At 47.5% G+C, this 18,912-nt stretch overlaps 4 protein-coding genes across 5 annotated transcripts; 3 read left to right on the top strand and 1 right to left on the bottom strand.

The window, feature by feature from the left end:
• Positions 1-5,655: 5,655 nt before the first annotated feature.
• Positions 5,656-7,948, top strand: LOC114842614 (transmembrane protein 158). Its single transcript, XM_029128284.3, has one exon. It carries the CDS (start codon positions 6,679-6,681, stop codon positions 7,378-7,380), a length of 702 nt encoding a protein of 233 aa, XP_028984117.1. The 5' UTR covers positions 5,656-6,678; the 3' UTR covers positions 7,381-7,948.
• An 842-nt stretch (positions 7,949-8,790) lies between these two features.
• Positions 8,791-13,704, top strand: LOC114842608 (CUB domain-containing protein 1-like). 2 transcript variants are annotated; one of them, XM_029128274.2, is made up of 9 exons: positions 8,791-9,049; positions 9,444-9,659; positions 9,757-10,119; positions 10,207-10,560; positions 10,984-11,175; positions 11,250-11,621; positions 11,709-12,065; positions 12,140-12,224; positions 12,335-13,704. In XM_029128274.2, exons 1-9 carry the CDS (start codon positions 8,791-8,793, stop codon positions 12,633-12,635), a joined length of 2,499 nt encoding a protein of 832 aa, XP_028984107.1. In that variant the 3' UTR covers positions 12,636-13,704. The 2 variants fall into 2 exon arrangements, with proteins under 2 accessions (XP_028984107.1, XP_055359008.1); XM_055503033.1 differs by having other exon boundaries at positions 11,250-11,596; positions 12,335-12,475.
• A 143-nt stretch (positions 13,705-13,847) lies between these two features.
• On the top strand, positions 13,848-16,956 carry LOC114842611 (CUB domain-containing protein 1-like). Its single transcript, XM_029128281.3, has 6 exons — positions 13,848-14,178; positions 14,978-15,190; positions 15,278-15,640; positions 15,728-16,087; positions 16,335-16,416; positions 16,512-16,956. Exons 1-6 carry the CDS (start codon positions 14,109-14,111, stop codon positions 16,705-16,707), a joined length of 1,284 nt encoding a protein of 427 aa, XP_028984114.1. The 5' UTR covers positions 13,848-14,108; the 3' UTR covers positions 16,708-16,956.
• Positions 16,957-17,098: 142 nt separating this feature from the next.
• clec3ba (C-type lectin domain family 3, member Ba) lies at positions 17,099-18,856 on the bottom strand. Its single transcript, XM_029128286.3, has 3 exons — positions 17,893-18,856; positions 17,701-17,796; positions 17,099-17,612 (listed from the first exon to the last, which is right to left on the bottom strand). The coding sequence occupies exons 1-3, from the start codon at positions 17,993-17,995 to the stop codon at positions 17,212-17,214; spliced, it is 600 nt and encodes a 199-aa protein (XP_028984119.1). The 5' UTR covers positions 17,996-18,856; the 3' UTR covers positions 17,099-17,211.
• Between the last annotated feature and the right edge of the window lie 56 nt (positions 18,857-18,912).

The raw sequence follows: 18,912 nt of genomic DNA, 5'->3' as shown, positions 1-18,912 counted from the left end.
CAAACTTTATAAACACCGTGGACGTTGACAACTACAAAACCACGTGGGTTCAGAATAAAGGCGCTTTGGAAAAGCTTGTTTAGCGTCCAGTTTATAGCTCCTAAAATGTATTCATTTATTAAAATGAGCTTGTGTTCCTTCTTGAATTTGGCATCTTATTTCCAAAACAACCTTGAAATGGTTCTTTGTATTAACGTTGTTTGTAATTTATTAACAATACGTTAATACTTTTTTGAAATGACCTTTGAATTTGAAAATCATTCGACATTTAGGCCTAGACTCTAGTTCTACAAAAAAGAGTTTTAAGTATATTTTAAGTGTATAAAAACTTAGAGAAACAGTAGGTTTTACCCTTGGTAAGGTTTGTATTATGTTTCAGATTATTACAAAATCATAATATCCCTCTTCCCTCAACTAAGTGGGTAGGTTTATTAGCTGTTGAATGTTGACAAACAGCCAAATGGTCCAAATAAATAATAATTCTAAAAAAAATAAAAAATAATTCTAAAATGCATGTCTTGCAACATACAGTAACCGAGAGCATTAGTACATGATTTATTAAACACATATAAACAAATCAAGAGCAACCGCTTAACCTGTAATAATAATATTTTTTAAATCCTGTTTATGTCCTTTGTTGCCTCAGGCTTCTACTAACAAAACTAACTTAACTTTAATAACGGCTCCCACATAGAAAACATTATCATTAAACTTGACTGAAATTAACTGATGACACAAATGTACCGCCAGCAGTGATTGGAGGTGCTTTCATTATGCCCGAGTTCTGAGAGAAGCACTTGTTCTTTGATGCCAACTTCCAGTGTAAGTGATTGCTGAGTGAGAGAGCACCTCCACTCACTCTCATCAGCTCATCAGACTTTATTTTTTCCCTCGGTGGCTCTCACCTTTGATCTGACATGGAGATGAAGGCAGTGAAGCAGGGGAGCAGCGAGGGCTGGAGGGGGGGGTGTGGGGCATCATTATCGAGAGCTGGAGAGAGGTCCTCGGCCTGACGTCAGTGAGCTAAACCTGGAGCTCTGCTCCGACCTGTCACTGTACATCAGAGTTGAACGGGTGCCTCCGCCCAGTGCCCGACAGGATGTGGCTGAAGACGAGGAATGAGAGAGGGAAATAGGATGAGACACTAACTAACTCGCTAACTCTCCACATCTGCATGCAGAAGCAGACGGAGTCTCCCAGAGAAGCCTCAGTTCATCACTTCCTCAGTAGAGTCTGCAAATGCTGGAGACAAATAAAACAACACCGACATTCCTGCTAGTGAATAAACATTAAATTATTATTATTTATTATTAATAATACAAATAATACACTACAAATCATATTGTTACACTCTGCCATTTAATAACAGACATGTAGTTTACAACATATTATTCTTGCATGTTTTTTTAATTGAGTGGAGAACATATAGGCTCAGTGTAAACTGAGACAAACAAGATTCAGAAATTCAAGCTCTTGTTTTAAAGCTTAATTAAATAAATACAATGGTTGTGATGGATGAGCTGGTGAGTCTCTGGACTGATTATAACTGGGATCTTTTTCCATAAATTAGTAACGTTTTCAAATGCACATTTTCATTTCCATCTGGCATAAATTGTAACAACTGAACGTACAGCACAGTAAAGCAAAGAATCTGAACACTCTGAAAAGAATCCGATGCATCACGTCTGTGTGGGCACAGTTTGGTCAGAGTTGATTGACAGTAATCTGGCAACAATAGCAAATAGCCATCATTACATGCTGACGGACTGAATATCACTAAATCCTGAGTGGCTGGAGGCCTGGTGGCTTAGTAATTAAGATGCATGCTAAATATCTGCAGTCCAACTGTCTCCCACCCATCTCCCTGTATGTCTGCATCTCTGTTAAATAAAACACAGCTAATGTGAATGACCACAGCTCAAACTTGATCATATCATTTTGTGTTCATATTAAACTCACAGTTATAAAAATATGACTCTCTTCTTGTGAGGAGTGAGATTTGACTAGTTTGGTAATGTTCCTCTCACAATGTGACACAGAACAAAATAATAGATATCATATAACAGAAACAGATGGAGGCTCCATGTCCTCAGGGAGCATTTGCATAAACATAATCGGCCCATTGCTGGAAATCTGTGGGGAGAAAACTCCCCAAAATAAAATATGGAATCATTTCTGTGGAAGTCTTATCTTCTCTGAGGTTGCCAGCTTTGCCTCAGTGTTCCACCTCTTTATGTCTTGTACTAATTACCAGTTCAAAAACAGTATGGCATCAGTCTCTGAGCAGAATCTTGCTTTTGCCCGCTCCGCTGCCTTTTTAGTACAAGCGGCCGCCGTTGTTTTTTTTTTTTCCTATGTTGTTTTTCAAACAAATCACCTTTGAAAGCACCAATCATCCTGCTTTTCCATCAGCATCCGCCTCCCCGCTCCCGCCGTGGCAAACAGCCCGTGGCAATCACGCCTTCTCCCTCCGCTCTCGGAGCGTGATTGCGTTCCACCAGGGGAGGACCCGGTGACAGATGACCGCGCAGAGCGGCCTGAGCAGGCAGGAAGCGGATGTGGCGAGCGGAAGGCGGGCTCGCGCTCGCTTGTCCGACGTGACCTTTGCTTGAGCTGTGTCTGACTCACGCCTCGCATTATTCTCAATGAGAGGCGGGCCAGTGGTGCCGCAGAAGCAATCTGACACCATCTCAGCTCGCAGGGGCCGACGAGGAGCCGGCTGATTTGTCTCTGCATGCCTCCGACCACGGCTGGGAGAAATAAGTGTGATGTTATTTCCAGGACGGCCCCGTGTGTCCTTCACTCGTCTGCTTTGATGGCCGGCCGAGGCCTCGGAGAGATGATGGAGCTGGACGGCGATCTTAGAGAACTAGTTGGAAACTTGCAGCTTCTATTCCGATCGCACCTGCTCCAATTCTCCGACGCCGCTTCGTGACCTTCGCACATCTGGGATGAAAAGCGTAGTTGTGTTCTACAAAACGGCTCATCCTTCAATGTCTTCTCTGGGGGTTGTCCTCATTTTGCCTGATTTCAGAGCAGCTCCGTAGCAACTTAGGTCGCTAATTAGCGTGCGGCTTCCTAGTCCTGCAGACCCCCCCGCAGCCCCTGAGATGCACTCAAACTAGCTGTAAATGAGGCTCCAGAGGTAATCGGATGCAGATATGAGCTGCCTACAATGAATTATCATCTTGTTTTGTCCCAGAGTCCACATGTAATATGCACATTTGTTCATAAGCCTGTTAATTGATCTAATTTAAAGGTTAACAGTGAAATAGTAGAGGCGCAGTCATCATGGGCAAAGCACTAACCAGATTAAACAGAAAGCATCAGTGGAGGCACATTCACTAGCACAATTTCAACAACAATTTCAACAACTTAAGATTCACATTCTGTGTGAATCTTAAGCCTTACCACCGTTTTTTATTTACTTATTATATTGCTATTTAATTTCAAACTTGTCCTCAGCGTTCTCTGTGTCTGATGAACAGTGTTGCACATGTGGAGGTTTGTGCCCAGCTGTTTGCAGACCGCTGATCTCTATCATCCGAGCCGAGTGAATTTGTTTCTTTAGCAGGAAATGAGAAGGGAAGCTGCTGCGATGCACTGGACACGCTCTGTGGACCGACACACAGACAGGATCTCAACAAAACGCGTGTTTCTGCTCGGATCTCCTGCTCCTCAGCGTCAGCGAACACATCAGGAGTATCAATAATGACACGAGGCTAGTTTTGTTGTTGTTAGCAACCTGCACCCGCATCTCCTCACTGTGGGAAACCACCATTTTGATTCTCTGCTGCTGAGTCCAGTTGCTGATTGGTGCTCTGACAGGGGAGTCACCAGGCTGCGATAAAAGAGGAGCCTGAACATAGTGGCCATGAAAATCCACGCGCCTAGTTTCAAACTTCTAATTAAGGCTGCGGCCGGTGAGACGCATGCATCAGACTAATCGCGGTGGATCCAGCTCAGAGCTGATGAGGACCAGCCAGGAGCCACTAACAGGCCCCACATTGGGTTTCCTGAATAAAGATCTGCACTCTAGAAAATGAATCTTTCATGCATTCTCCTTTGGCACAAGAGACCTTCATCTTAGTCCCATTTGCATTTTTGTCACCAAAGCAATTTACATTTTTATAGCATAATTAATGAACAAGAAAGTCATTTAAATGTTCTTGCTCCGCTCCCCAGTACATTGTCTAGGAACTATATCCGATGTGGAGGGACCAGCATTTAGAAACGTGTGGGAGTGTTTGTGAGAGAGAGTGTAGAAAGAGAATCAAACAACTACATGAGTGTTTTAAACCGAAAAAAGACAAAGGAGGAGAATATATTGTCATAATTAAACAGAGACTAGAGGACGAGGACTTTTAGGTGCAAATTGAGGCCAAGGCATCTTTCACTTCAGCTGGCCCATACATCAGATACATGGAGGCAGGCTTATGGAGCTAATTACACCATTTAAACGGCACAGACCACAACAGCTCATACAAGTGTCATTCATATATTCCAGTCGGCAAAGATGAAAGAGAATAATTCATTATTATAGCCTCTGGTCAATGACCAGAATGTGTCAACAGCTTATTATTTTTTCCTGATATATTATACATACAGTGTTAGAAATAATATCATAATAAAAAGTCATAATTAGACCCTCGTTAACGGCCACATCCTTCTTGGAACCAGACGTATATTCAAGGACATTTAAGTTTTGGCAAGGTTTTCACATTTTTTCAAATACTGTGACAAAAGTAATTTAAATAATTTCTGAAGGATAAAAAAGGTCAGCTGTGACCTCTCTGCCATTTGTTTGTCATCTGTCTCGCCTCACTTCTAATCTGAGTTACATAAACATGGTACTTTAGCAGCGCCCCATTTGACACCGAGCTCACAGCGTTCGTGGCTGCTGAAACGAACCAGGTGTTCAACCACTGGTCCTAACGTGATAACTTTTATTCGGACGCTGCAAAATTCAGATTAACTGCAGCTGCGCCTCTGTCAGTAATTGTAATCAGATTTAGTGTTTGCGATAAAGTGCCGGGTCCAGCAGCGAGGGGGTGGGGGTGGGTTGGGATGGGGATCCGACCGTGTCCTCTTCAGCACTGGATCCGTCAGTCAGGTGAAAACACGCTGTGTGCGGAACTCCTGCTGGCCCAGCTGCTGAGCACACAATACGGCTCAACAACCGGCACCGACACACAGCGAGGCCCCAGAGCAGGACAGATGAACAAACAGGCAAATAAATGATCCACCGCTGACTTTATCTGGCAGATGTTATGTATATACATCTATCTGAGCCAGAAACGCAAGAGAAGCTATTTCACAGACTAACTTTGAGCAGAGCTGAAACTATAGAGCACATTCTTGAGGCCTGATGATACTGAACAATGTGAGAAGCAAACACACTGGAGAATCGATCATCAGCTGCTCTTTCTACATTATATATAACGCGGGGTGCAAAGTGAAGTCATTACAACCACAGTAGGTTTTAACCTTGAGTGGGTCTCATTAAATACCAGTCGAAACACAAGAAGGCAGCCTTTTCTGTTTATCCACATTATGTCACGTAACTATAGTAACGAGTTATGTATGTATACAGAGAAGAAGAAAGGGGAAGATAATTACTGAATGGCACTATTTTCTTGACCTGTGGGAGAGTGAGCACGGAGGAGCTGTGAATGGCTTTAACCCATTAGGTGGCACAGGAGCGGTGCACACGAATCAATTCACATCCTACTTTGTTTTTTTCCTCAATTAGAAATGAGTCCCAGCTCTTGAGGGGTGAATATGTGATCAGGTGAATCAGGCTCTTTGTGACAAATGGAAAAAGCTCTAAGACAAGATTATTATTACTTTCACAGAAGCAGACGGGTGTAAAGGAAAAATATTGCCCTAGAATAAGAATAAGAAAACCTTCAATAGCTCATAGTCACTGAGGCTGGTTCCTCCTGTTCACTCCTGTTCATCTAATTTGTTTGTTTTCGGCTCAGTAGCTGTTAAACAGCAGGTTTTCTTGTCACTCATAATTCTGGTTTCTTCTTCTGATTTAATTATTTGGGGCTTGTGTTTCCTTTATCTGTCTTTTCGTCACAACCAGAGGTTTATTTTTCAAAGACACCGCAAATTGTGGCTTGACTATTAAAACGAATTGATACAATGTGGATTATTTCATTCTTTTACGCGTAAAAAACGCGCACACAACTCATCCGTGGCTCCGTTCGATTCGATTTCACGCCACTTCCTCGTGCGTGTGTCTGATGGAGCCACTGGTCGGGAGGCGCGGGTCAAACTGGGCGCTCCTGTCCTCGCGCACTTGGCGGCTTCCCCCCCTGACCACTCCTCTGTGTTTTGGAGCTCGGCGCTCACACCTGAAGTGACGGAGGGGGGGAGTGAAGCTCGGGGCTGCGATGAAGGCAGCGCTCACGACCGCAGAACACGCTTGCACAAGCAGTCAGGAGGACGGTGCTGCGAGAGAGAGGAGGGTGCGCGCGTGTGACCGACGTCCCCGTTCGCACCGTTCGCCCGGGGAATCGCGTCTCTCCGTCGGGACCTGCGTGGAGAAGAACCTCTGGTGACGGGCGCTTTTTGTTTTTTTTTGTTTTTTTTTTTGCACCACCGTTCGTCTCGCCCGTCGCCCGCGGATCGTCACAGCACCATGCGAGCGGGAGAGACGCGCCCTGTGCCATGCTGAACAACTGTCCGACCCTCCTGCTGGCTCTAACCGCCGTGGCCGGACTTCTCCAGCGATGCCACAGCTGGAGCGACGAAGACCTCCTGCTGCCGCCGATCAACTCCTCCAACAGGCTCCTGGCCAACCTGGAGATGGACGTGCGCTTCTCCAAGCGCTCCGTGGATGAGAGCGAAGGCGCGCCCGACGCCTCCCCCCTGCAGAGCCTGTCCCAGTGCAACGTGAGCGTGCAGAGGCTGCTGCCCACCTCGCTGGTGGCCCGCTGGGACAGCAGCTTCGGCTTCCAGTGCGACGTGCTCATCTACACCACCAACAACCACGGCAGGGCTTTCTTCTCCGCGTCGTTCAACAGGGCGATCTCGCCCGTCGTCGTCGAGCACCTCGGGGTCACCGGGGGTCAGCAGGAGCTGCGCCTGTGCGTGGGCTGCGGGATGTCCCGGTACCGGCGGTTCGGCCAGGGCCGGTCGAGGGGCCAGCAGAGCGGGGATCAGGTGCCTTTCTGCTGCGTGGATTTCAGCCTCGACGAGCTGAAGGGGGACAAAAGTTGGAGGCTGAACAGGAAACCCATCGAGTCGACTCTCGTGGCGTGTTTCATGACTTTGGTTATCATCGTGTGGAGCGTTGCTGCTCTCATATGGCCGGTCCCAATCATTGCAGGGTTTCTGCCTAATGGGATGGAGCAAAGGAGACCGAGATAACTGAATTAGTCTTTATTATAATTAGCCTGTGCTGCCTATACTATAATTGTAGCCATTCAACTGAACGATTGGAGGACTTTATGATCCAGTGCTTTAGTTTTGGATGCTCTTGATTGACAGAGCACCTAATAAAACTTTTCCTATTAGGAGAACCAAGGTAATGTATGGAGACTTACACTAATACTATCTATACTGGGACCAATGCCAATGTGTTTTCTATACCCTTGTAGGCCTTCCTATAGAGTATGTCAGCGTAAACTGTCCAAACCTTTCTCTTTAAACTGTGTTTGTAGAGTTTTTAACCTTTCTAGGTAGTTTTTGCCTTATCCCACCTGTAGGACTTTTGCACTGAATACTAAACTTTAATGTGTGCCGTCACATATATAACTTATAACCATGTTCAAGTGAAGGTAATATTTTTTTCCAATACATTTAGAAAATAGATGTTTGACAGAGAGGGATTTAGTATTTGTATTGTTAGATTTCTAAAGTCAAGTTCAATATACAATATGTGCTTCTTTGTATTCATGTTCTAAATGAGAATAAACTGAATATAGATTATATCTCACACTTGTTCGCAGCAGAATTTGACTATTTAACCGTGAGAGCCGGAGTTGTGAGGTGTCGAGCCAACTCTGTCTCACTCTGTGGAAACTCTCCAAGTTATTACAGTCTACAATTCTGAAATAAATCCTCCCTCGTGACGGTGGTAATTGTTTAGCGTTGGTGCGGTCGCTCTGATGATGTTGATTATGTTGCCGCTAAACTGTACTGAATTATTTATAGAGCTGTTCCTGTTAAATGAAGCAAAACGCCGATCTTGATGATGAAAAGAGAGGCCTTCAGTGATTTACTGTTAATAATACGACCCAAGTGACACACAATGAAGACTTGGAGAATTGCTCATCAGCTGCAACAAATGGCAATGATCAGTAATGTGCGACCACTTCCCGACACATCGCTCGCTCTCCCACGAGCTTTTGCAGTAGGCAAATCGCATGACGTGCGCAGACAAGAGAAGCGCTGTGAGTCCGATGTACTGACAAAAACTATGCGACCTTTTAAGCGGAAGAGACATTCAAATGCTGTGCTAAATCAAATAAATAATTCCTCAGAGATTGTCGAATAGACGCGTAGACGTCAATGGGTTTATGAATGTAATAGATTATGCAAAAACAAGAATTTGACTTTTATATCATTATTATTGAACATTTTTACAGTGGAAGATTCAGTTGAATGTTCGGCACAAGTCTAACACCATGTAAATGGTTGGAATGAAATCTGTTTTAAATATGTTCAACAACATTAAACGATAACAGTATTTAATTGTAAACCTTTTGATCTGCTCCTTATATTTCTTCATTACGAGGTCGCGCTGATTCGCGCGCCTGTAGTTCCTGCTTTCATAATATGGCACGTGGGCCGACCTGGCCACGCCCGCTTCTTCACCTGGAGCGCGCGCTCCCTCGGCTCTGGCACGGGAGCGCTTACGGGAAGTGGGTGGAGGGAGAGATCGCGGCCTCTCCGTGCGGAGCGTCACGGAAAAGCGAAACGACACTGTGGCGCAAGCGATGTTTGATTCCCGTGGGTCGAAGAAGGGAGCACAGCATGGCCGTAGCAGGCGGGGAACAGCTGCTGCTGCTGGCGTTCTTCGTGTCCACTGTGTCAGGTACGTTCGCCGTCCCGCTGCCTCGAATGGAACACGCAAGGCCTCCTCGCGCGACCTTTACTGCGCGCGAGCCGCTTTTATGGGGCTGTGACGTCGTGGCGTCGCTTTATTGATGAGTGCTGTCAACGCGACGCGCTCAGGTGCGTTGTCCGCGGCGTGTTTGAGTGGCTTCCTGTTGTTTGATCAACAAATCGCCAACACACACGCCCCGGAGCTAATCAGGCGTGTCAGGTGACAGTCGCCTCGGTTCTGTGAGCTGAGAAGACGATGAGTGGCGGAGCTCATGATCAGCTCACGCAGATGCTGCTTTTCCAGCTGATCTTCGCCGTTTAAGTTGACAGCGATGCTTCGAAACCCTGCCGAGGCGTCAACATCTGGGCTTTGTTTTCTCCAGGGGCCCAGAAGCTCGACGTCACGCCTGACGCAGGCACCAGCCTCATCATCGGCGGTCCACGGGTCAGAGGGTGCGTCGTGTGCACCGGGCCAGGACCGTCACCGTCGCCGCCGTGCGGTTCCTCTCTGCTGCTGAACGGCAACACTTCCGTCTCGCTGGACTTTAATTGCTCCAGACCTCAGGATGTGTTCCAGGTGGAAATAGTGCGAAGCGTAGGTAAGTTCCTCTTTTACCATTCAAATGATGATTAATGCCCTGTTCTGCTAATAGTGGCCGGATTTATGTGGTTTAAAACTATTATTTTTTTCACCAGAATGCAGCACAAAGTCCTGTAACGGTCACATCGTCCAGTCTGACTCCAGCTTCAGTCTATTACTGGCTTTTAACCGCACGTTCACCTGGAACCTGAACGCCTCGCCACAGACGGCGTTCAGAATAGACTTCCCCAAGCCGGGCCTGAGACAGATCCGTCCATGGGAGGCGTGTGAGGACGGACACAGCTTCACCCTCCAGGCCTCACGGGCCACAGGGAGCGCCACCATAGGGAAATACTGCAGAGAGGGAAGTATCAGCAGTGTTCAGATTCAGAGCAACGGGAGGTTCTCTGTGGAGGTTCCTGCAAGACAGAAGCTGCAGAATGATCAGTTCAACGTGTCTGTGGGGGAAGAAATCCAGTGTAAGTCACCATGAGTGTTCATATCTCCACTATTTACCTCTGCTGTGTTTTCTCACTCACAGCATCCTTTACTCTTTTCTCCTCCAGCCTTCGCTAAGATCACACTGACGTTCCCAGAGGGAACCTCGTCCTCTGAGCTGCTGTCTCCAAACTACCCGGACAGTGTTCCCAGCAGCAGCGTGATAGAGTGGGACATTCAGGTTCCAGACAAACACGGGACTTCTGTTCAGTTCCAGAACATCTCACAGCCACGTTGCCTGAAGAACATGGCGGCGGTGGAGTATCGCAGCAAAGGGGGAGAAGCGTTGGTCCGGAGCCTCACAGACGCCCAACGTAATGAGGAAACGGGGAACGTCTCCGTGACGCTGAGGAACTGTGAGATGGACATGAAGCGGTCGACCTCGGGACTCTCTGTCAGCCTCAGGGTGTCGATCACACAAGGTTTGTTCATAGTCTGTGTATTTATGCAACAATCTCATGCACCAGAGCAAAAAGTACTAATATTTTCCATCAGTATTTTTTAAATGTATTCTTACAGCAGATTTATTTCCCTCTGGTGATAAAAATCAAACAATGCTGCTTTAATGTTTCTCCGATTGTGTTGTTAGCTGTACTTCATGTTAATGTGTGTTTTGGTTGTCAACTGGCTTGTTCCAGAGTTTAGTGTGTGATAATGTGTCTGCCTCCAGGATGAGCAAAACTCCCCGACTTCCTCATTGATGAGTCATCAATGATGCAACTCATTAGCACCTGCCCTTCTAATGTGTCACGTTCAATCACGCGCTGTGGAAATTCACCTTTGTGTCCAACCTGGTTGTGGCGAGTGAATGACTGCGCGCTCCCTGTCGCGTTCTTCTTCCCCAGTGCGCTGCAGGGTGAACATGAGCGAAGCCGAGGGTCTCGCTCTTCGCGTTGACAAAGTCAGGCCGACCTCCGGGTGCAAGATTGCGCTCAACTCGGAGATGAAGGACGAAATCACGGTCGCGTCAAGCGGGGAGCTCTCGTTCCAGGACTGCTCTCCTGAGGACGTACAGGTCACTGCCACCAGGGTCATAGGTAAATACACCAGGTTTCCGACCCTGCGCAAATAAATCGAAGCGATTTTTAAATCGCCTCTACTCTCATTGCAGAGTGTAGACAACTCAGGGACTGCCCCCGGGCCCCGTTCCCCCTGGTGGTGCCCACGCTGCCCCGCTGCCTCCCCGCCCCCCTGAGCAGCGTGACCTGGACCTTCAGGCTTCCTCAGCACGCCACCCTGGAGCTCGCCTCCCCCCGCGGGCCCCTGAAGCAGGCCCTGCCCGGGCAGCCGTGCACCGACAGCCTCCTGGTCACGCTGACCGAGGACAGCAGGGGCCCCATCGGAGACTTCTGCCCCCAGGGGGCCGTCGAGAGGCTCCAGATCCACACCAACGTGTCCGTGACCGTGTCCAACGTGCAGAAGCAGGCCGTGAAGACGTGTTACAAGCACGCGCTCAATGTGCGTTTCAAAGAGGAAATACCAGGTGACGAGCAGCTCCCAGCGAGTGCAATAGAAGCGCTTGTTTGGTTCCAGTGTTTTCTGACTCCTACTTCCTCTCACTCGTCTCTAGAGAGGTACATATTCACCGTGGCTGCTAAGACGGACTCGCCCGTGCTCCTGGCTACTCCCGGCTGGCCGGCGGGAATGGAGGGTTACTCCACCGTCTCCTGGTTCGTGTCCGTGCCCGCCGACATGGAGGCGCGCCTGGTCTTCGCCAACCTCACGCAGCCCAAGTGCAGGAGGTACCACACGGACATCAGCGTGCGGCGGGTCGGCCGGCCCATGCCGGAGTACAGCCGGCGGGGGGACGAGCCGGCCCCAAGGGAGCTCACGGTGCCCGGGAGCTTCTACCTCAACATGTCCAACTGTCAGGTGGACAAGGGGCGCTTCAGCGTCCTCACCCAGGTGTCCCTGCAGGCGCCCAAGGGTAAGGGGTCGTCTGTGTTAGAAGTCGGGTTCTGATGCGGCTAAAAGCTAAAGGGACTGTGTCTCCTCACGCAGCGCCGCTGGCGGCCGTCCTCGGTGCGGCGGCAGCGGTCGTGGCCCTGGTCGTCGTCGCCGTGGTCGTGGCCTGCGTGGTCATGAAGTAAGCTTCTGCTTCACATTCTGTTTTTTTTGTCCTTTCCCCGCCCGGTTATCCAAAATACGTTTATGGAAGCCTCCTTCTTTGTGTTCCCATCTTCTCGTGCCGAACAGGAAGAGGAAGAGCCAGAGTCACCAATCGGCGGTGTACGATAGCGGCGCCGCTCAAGGCTTCCCCAAGCGGCGCGCGGACAACGGGTCCCACGAGTACGCCACCATCGACGAAATGCTGATCTACTCGCACCTTCTGACCGGCGAGGACTTCGAAACGGGGTCGGAGAAGGCGTCCGACGCCGTCGACTCGGGCGGCCCGCCGGTGGACGTCTACCGGGCTTTCCAGGCCCCGCCGCTTCCCGACAGGCCTCCGAGCCGCTCCCTGGTGGACAATGACCTGTACCAGACTGGCACGGACTGAGGAGCTGTGTGCGTTTCGCCTGAGCTCGCTGGATCCTGACATTCGTTCCCCGCCGTGTGTGATCGTCTGCCTGGCCAACCTAGAAAGCCTCGTGGAATAGCTTTTATCTATTTAATAATGTCGTCTTTAGATTTAATGCCTTTGTATGTGCCTGTGCCCCGTCACGGCTGCTTGTTCAGTACCCGTGTGCTGGTTACGCGCCGTTTTTACAGCCTCATCGGAACCTGTGGACTCGGTGCCGGTCCGTGTTGCGGCCGATCACACCAGCACGCTTTGTCCGTAGTTGTTCTCCTCTTGTTTAACAGGGTGCAGGTGAGTTTGCTGTGAACGCTTCTAGATTTCATCACGCCATGAATGTGCCTCGCAGAGAGAGGCTGAAGTTATTTTATTTTTCGGGAAAGCTGATGTGCTGCTGCCTGGGATGTGTTTGTGTGCAGAGGAGGTGGACTTTTCTCCGTGTCCGTAGGTTTCTTGTAAACTTATCTTGAATGATATGAACTAAGTATGGAACATAATTTATTATTTCAGGCCCACATTCCCCTTGTGCTGGACCACAGGGACCGGCCATACAATGAGCGTTACTCTTTGCTGGTCGAGTGAAATGGGATTAAATGAATGATTCAGCTTTTATTCCCAGATCCTGCACCAGAAGATGGAGTTTACAGAAATGTGGCGGGTGTTTGTGTCACGGTTCTAGAAGGTGGAGGTGCATGTGGTGAACTACAAACCTATTTACTGTGTTGGGAGTTATCTTAAAGCTCATTTGTCTGTTTTGTGAAAGGTCTCAGGTTATTTGTTGTCTGAGAGGTTCAGAAACAGCAGCTCTAGGTATTTAACTAGACTTTCTTCTTGTCTTCAGGACTTTACGTGTTTCATGGTACCGCCTGTTCTTCTGTGTGTTATACAGACACTAAAGCTGTAACATGGGCCCGAATGTAAAACACTCTTTACTTGAATGCATGTCAGACATTTTACAGTGGTTTCAGGTTCCTCAGCTTCTCTATTGCGTGTGAAGCAGTAGGCGGTAAGTAAACAGAGCAGAAGCTTCAAATAAACGGTGAAAAACTCACATCCGGTTTTCTTTAGACCTACTTTACCACGAGCCAGCAAAGCAGGTGATACGAGGCCTAGCGTTGAGCCAAACGACACCGCGAACGTCAACAGCAGCACAAAGTGCATCAGCATTAAATGGTGATGATGCATTTTTATCTACTTTGAGCCATGACGTCATCGGGATATAAAGCCTTGCCCGTTTCCTGCCGGTAGACATTCCTGCTTGTCTTAACGAGTACACCTGGCGATCCCGACTTCACGGCGAGTTGCTCATCGCTGACACACGCGGCTGCAGGAGTTGAGCAACTGCTGCAGCTTCGGGCGAAAGCAAAAGTCCGTATGCGGCTGGTGACGATCCCAGGTTCGATCATCGCGGATCTGCTTCAGGATCGCGGATAGGGAGCAACGCGGTGGGACAACATGGTCCCATCGACAGCCGGGGTCCCTCTGCTGGTTCTACTGCTGACTTTAAAGGCCTGCTCTGCGCCAGGTAGGACGAATGATCGGTTACGAGTTGGTGCTGATGACGTTGTTGGGGTTATTTTACAGCATAATAAGCAGCAAACTGCTGACGTTTGTCCGATACCAGGCCAGAATCACCTATATCAGTGTTTCTGACTGTGTTAAACATTAGGTATCATATGATGGTGTATTAAAAATAATATATTAATTTAGGATTTCATGTGTGAATCCAGGATCTGTGCAGGTTTAGACTAATATGTTATATGCAGCGTTTGCATTAAGAACCTGTTGAGCGGGTTCACACCTTTATCCACATGCTCAACACAATATCACCTCCTCCTGTGCGTTATGAATTGCACAATAACCTGCTGGATTTCATATAGTATTGTTGGTTTCCACTTATGTAGAATAAAATTATTAATTATATTATTGACTGTCTTTATTGCTAACAGCAATAAAACAGGTAAAGATGGGCCCAATGGTAACAACGGTGTATAGTACTGTAGTAGTAGTACTTTGGTGCCGTAGTGTACTGAAGTAAAAAATTATTTTATGCTGGTACTGTGTGTTTGTGTTTACTGAATACTGAACACTGACTGAGCGAGAGTATCCATGAAACTACATGAGTTTCAAATTACACTCAGTTGCATTAGTGTATGTGAAAAAACCTGTTTACTCAATGTAGTAAGATGTGAAATGTATTTCAACACTGAGTTATATAACACATCTTACTACCTCCTTACTTGAGGATGTTGTTCATTTGAATCAACATCTGCAATTATTATTTCTTATTTCTCAGTCCAATATTAATACTGTTGTTTGTTCAGAGGTTGAAAAGGTGACCGTCCACGTTGACAAAGGCGTCACCGTCACCATCCAGACTAAACAGAACACTAACTGCAAAGTCTGCATAAAGGTATGGCGTCGAAACTGTTTTGACTCGAAACAGTTCAAAGATTCAACTGTCTTGGTTGAGTTCGAATGCCCCACACGTCAAGCCATATTCACAGACTTCACTGTGAAAATTGAGCAAAACATAGGTAAGATCTGAATGATTTAACTTATCCTATATTATATAATGTGAGTGTATATGTCTGGTGTGAGTCATTAACTTACATTTTCACCAGAATGCAGCACAAAGTCCTGTAACGGTCACATCGTCCAGTCTGACTCCAGCTTCAGTCTATTACTGGCTTTTAACCGCACGTTCACCTGGACCCTGAACGCCTCGCCACAGACGGCGTTCAGGATAGACTTCCCCAAGCCGGGCCTGAGACAGATCCGTCCATGGGAGGCGTGTGAGGGCGGACACAGCTTCACCCTCCAGGCCTCACGGGCCACAGGGAGCGCCACCATAGGGAAATACTGCAGAGAGGGAAGTATCAGCAGTGTTCAGATTCAGAGCAACGGGAGGTTCTCTGTGGAGGTTCCTGCAAGACAGAAGCTGCAGAATGATCAGTTCAACGTGTCTGTGGGGGAAGAAATCCAGTGTATGTCACCGTGAGCGTTCATATCTCCACTATTTACCTCTGCTGTGTTTTCTCACTCACAGCATCCTTTACTCTTTTCTCCTCCAGCCTTCGCTAAGATCACACTGACGTTCCCAGAGGGAACCTCGTCCTCTGAGCTGCTGTCTCCAAACTACCCGGACAGTGTTCCCAGCAGCAGCGTGATAGAGTGGGACATTCAGGTTCCAGACAAACACGGGACTTCTGTTCAGTTCCTAAACGTCTCACAGCCACGTTGCCTGAAGAACATGGCGGCGGTGGAGTATCGCAGCAAAGAGAGAGCAGCGTTGTTCCGGAACCTCACAGACGCCCAACGTAATGAGGAAAAGGGGAACGTCTCCGTGACGCTGAGGAACTGTGAGATGGACATGACCTCATCGAACTCTACACTCTCTTTCAGCCTCAGGGTGTTGACTTCAGTCAGAACAGGTTTGTTTGTATGTTTATGTTGGATTTTGTTTATGATTTATAATGAATATTCGATTCAGTGTAAATGTCAGTTTCACATAATAAACATTTATATTCACACTGTGTTTGCAGTAAAGGTGTGCTGGTCATGATGATGATGATGATGATGACCTTCACTATCAGAAAATACAGCTTCCTTACTTTTTGGTGACATGTGAGATAGAGGCATGACTGAATTATTAATGAAGCTGTTTCCTTTCTCCATCAGACGTGACCATGATCCTGGTTGTGGTGACTGCTGTCTTGGCCATTTTAGTCATTGTGGCGTTAGTGGCCTGTGTAGTGATGAAGTAAGTGCATGTTTTTTCTAGTTTGAGTTTTTTTTACACAGTTATGTGTCTGTATGTGCTCATAAACTCATTCTCTTGTTGCTCTATCAAAACAGAAAACAGAAGAAGACAAGAATGAAAGAAAGACAAGAAGCTCAGAAATATCAGACGTCCATTTACAATCCAGACTTGAGCACCAGGGTCTACAGCAACTGGCCCGAGCCCGGCTCAGATGAGGAGCATGTGTACGTCTCAATTGATGAAACAAAGATCTACTCACACCTGCTGGACACACAAAGCACGGCACAGTAGTGGTGACTGCTACTTGGTCGGAGGATAGAACTGCATCACAACTGGAGCGGAGGCAGAACCTCGGGTCTGTTCGTCCGTGTGGACTTTGACTCATAGAACCTACCTGAGCTCAGGACTCTCAGCTCTGCTGATGCCATCACCAGAGCATCATTGGATACATTAAATATCAGATAGCTGTTGTTTTATATACATGTACATGGACTTGTGATGAGTTAGGTTAATACATGAGTAAATTTTTTATGGCTTGTTTGAGGATGTGTGTTTATTCACATATTAAAGCATCATCTGATCATCATAAATGGAAAGAAGGTTAAATATATATTATTGCCGTGGTAGGCAGTATAAAAACATGACATCCAGCGGTGTTTACCATGATGAACATATATGTACAAACTCTTATACACTTATCAAATGTGCGTAAAATATGATTATCTTAAGAATGATGTCACACATTATCTTTAGTGCACTGCGTGCATCCGTCTACACAGTGATGCCAAGCAGCTGTCAGACGATGTTGAACTCACACACCGAGGCCTTTTCAGCCCGGCAGCTCTCGTCAAACCACTTCCCGTTGGCTGTCGTGGACAGGATGGCGCAGTTCTGCCTGCTTCCTCCGTCCGGCTGCTGGGTGATCTCCGTCTCCCAGTTCTTGAAGCGCACGCTGGCCCCCGACTGGTCCACCCACAGGCCGTCGCTCACCATGTCGTTGATGCCCAGCCACACCGGCTCCTCGGGGCCCACGCTCTGGCGGACGTAGCTGTAGAGCTGCTGGTTCTCGTCTCCCGTCAGAGGGGTGCTTAAGCTGCCGCCTTTGGCCATGCAGTCGTCGTTGGCTGCGTGGAACGTCTTCTTCACCGGATTGGCCAGGAAGCACTTCCCAATGATCTTAGTGCCCCGCAGACAAACTGGAAGAGGAGATAATACGATGGAGGTGCCAATGCTTTCAATGGGTGAGCTTGTTTCTGTGGAGCAGATTGTCTCCACCAACCACACCTGTGTGCAAGGCTTGCTGCTCCTTCAACAAATTCAGCTGCTGAATGATGTCGTTCATCTGGTTCTTCAGCTCCTCAATGGCAACACTGTTTGAGTCTAAGTGTAAAACATGCAAAAGCAAAATGAAATCAGTACCCCACAGAATCATCCATCTGTCCGTTCAAACGTTTCCAATGTAAAGCTACGTCCCACCTTTCTTTTCATTTTCTCTCTTTGGGGTCTCCGGGTTCTGCTGGAGAGTGCGGTGGCCCAGCAGGAGGAGGCAAAGCACCAACCGAACTCCTCTAGCGTCCATGGCAGAAGCACTTCGATCAGCTGTAAAGATACTGCTGTTGTGCAGTGCGACTCACAGCTCCTCGCGGCTCCTCACAGCTCCTCGCGGCTCCTCGCAGCTTCTCGCAGCTCCTCGCAGTTCTGAGTGCCTGACCAGGCGGCTGTGTTTTGCACATCCCCAGCGGCTGCTCAGGACTGAATAAGAAGATCTAATCCCAGAAGAAACAAATGCTTTGCAGATGTTTTACAGCTGTGGTAAATCAAGCATGACTCTGGTTCCAAGTATTTGTGAGTAACGATAAATTACAACAAATTCATAACTGTCTTTAAAGGCGTGTTTATCAAACGCCTTAGTGTTTCTGTCACTAAATAGCAACTGAGGTTTCCAACTGGCCTGAACAGTTTCTTGTTTATTGAACTAGACTTAATCCTTTTTTTCCTGTCAAAGGCTTTGCTGTGTTTCTCTTTTTCAAGCCTCCAACATGCCAGAGATTTCATAGGACCTACATCTGGACCTCCTCAGTGAGCTGGAGGAGTGACATAACCGAGAAATACTGTTGGGAACTTGTTAGCTTTTACTTTCATTGTTTTCTGAAAAGAGTATTTGCTGGAGAGTTTGGCTGACCTCTGCCAGCTATGAGAAAACTCAAAATTTCAGAAAAGCCACAGTTTACACGGCCCAAAGCCAAACATAAAACAAGGCACCATCTCCAAATATGAGCAAATACTCTAGGGGTAACTTAAATCCTGCAAGTCCACCCAGCAATAACATGTGAGATAGTGTGACAGCGTGTGTTGTGCTGTTTGACTCCATAAAACATCTTTCAATTTCAATTTTCACATCTGTTTTCTTTGTTTACATTATGTCTGTTGTCCCTCTTGCCCCTGTCTCAGCTGTTTATAAAGCTCTGGGATTCTCCTTTTCATATTATACTTAAT

This window comes from Betta splendens, chromosome 16 (assembly GCF_900634795.4).
Source record: "Betta splendens chromosome 16, fBetSpl5.4, whole genome shotgun sequence".
Classification (NCBI taxonomy): domain Eukaryota; kingdom Metazoa; phylum Chordata; class Actinopteri; order Anabantiformes; family Osphronemidae; genus Betta; species Betta splendens.
Note: the sequence above shows the minus strand (reverse complement) of the source record. Positions and strands in the feature narration are given on the sequence as shown.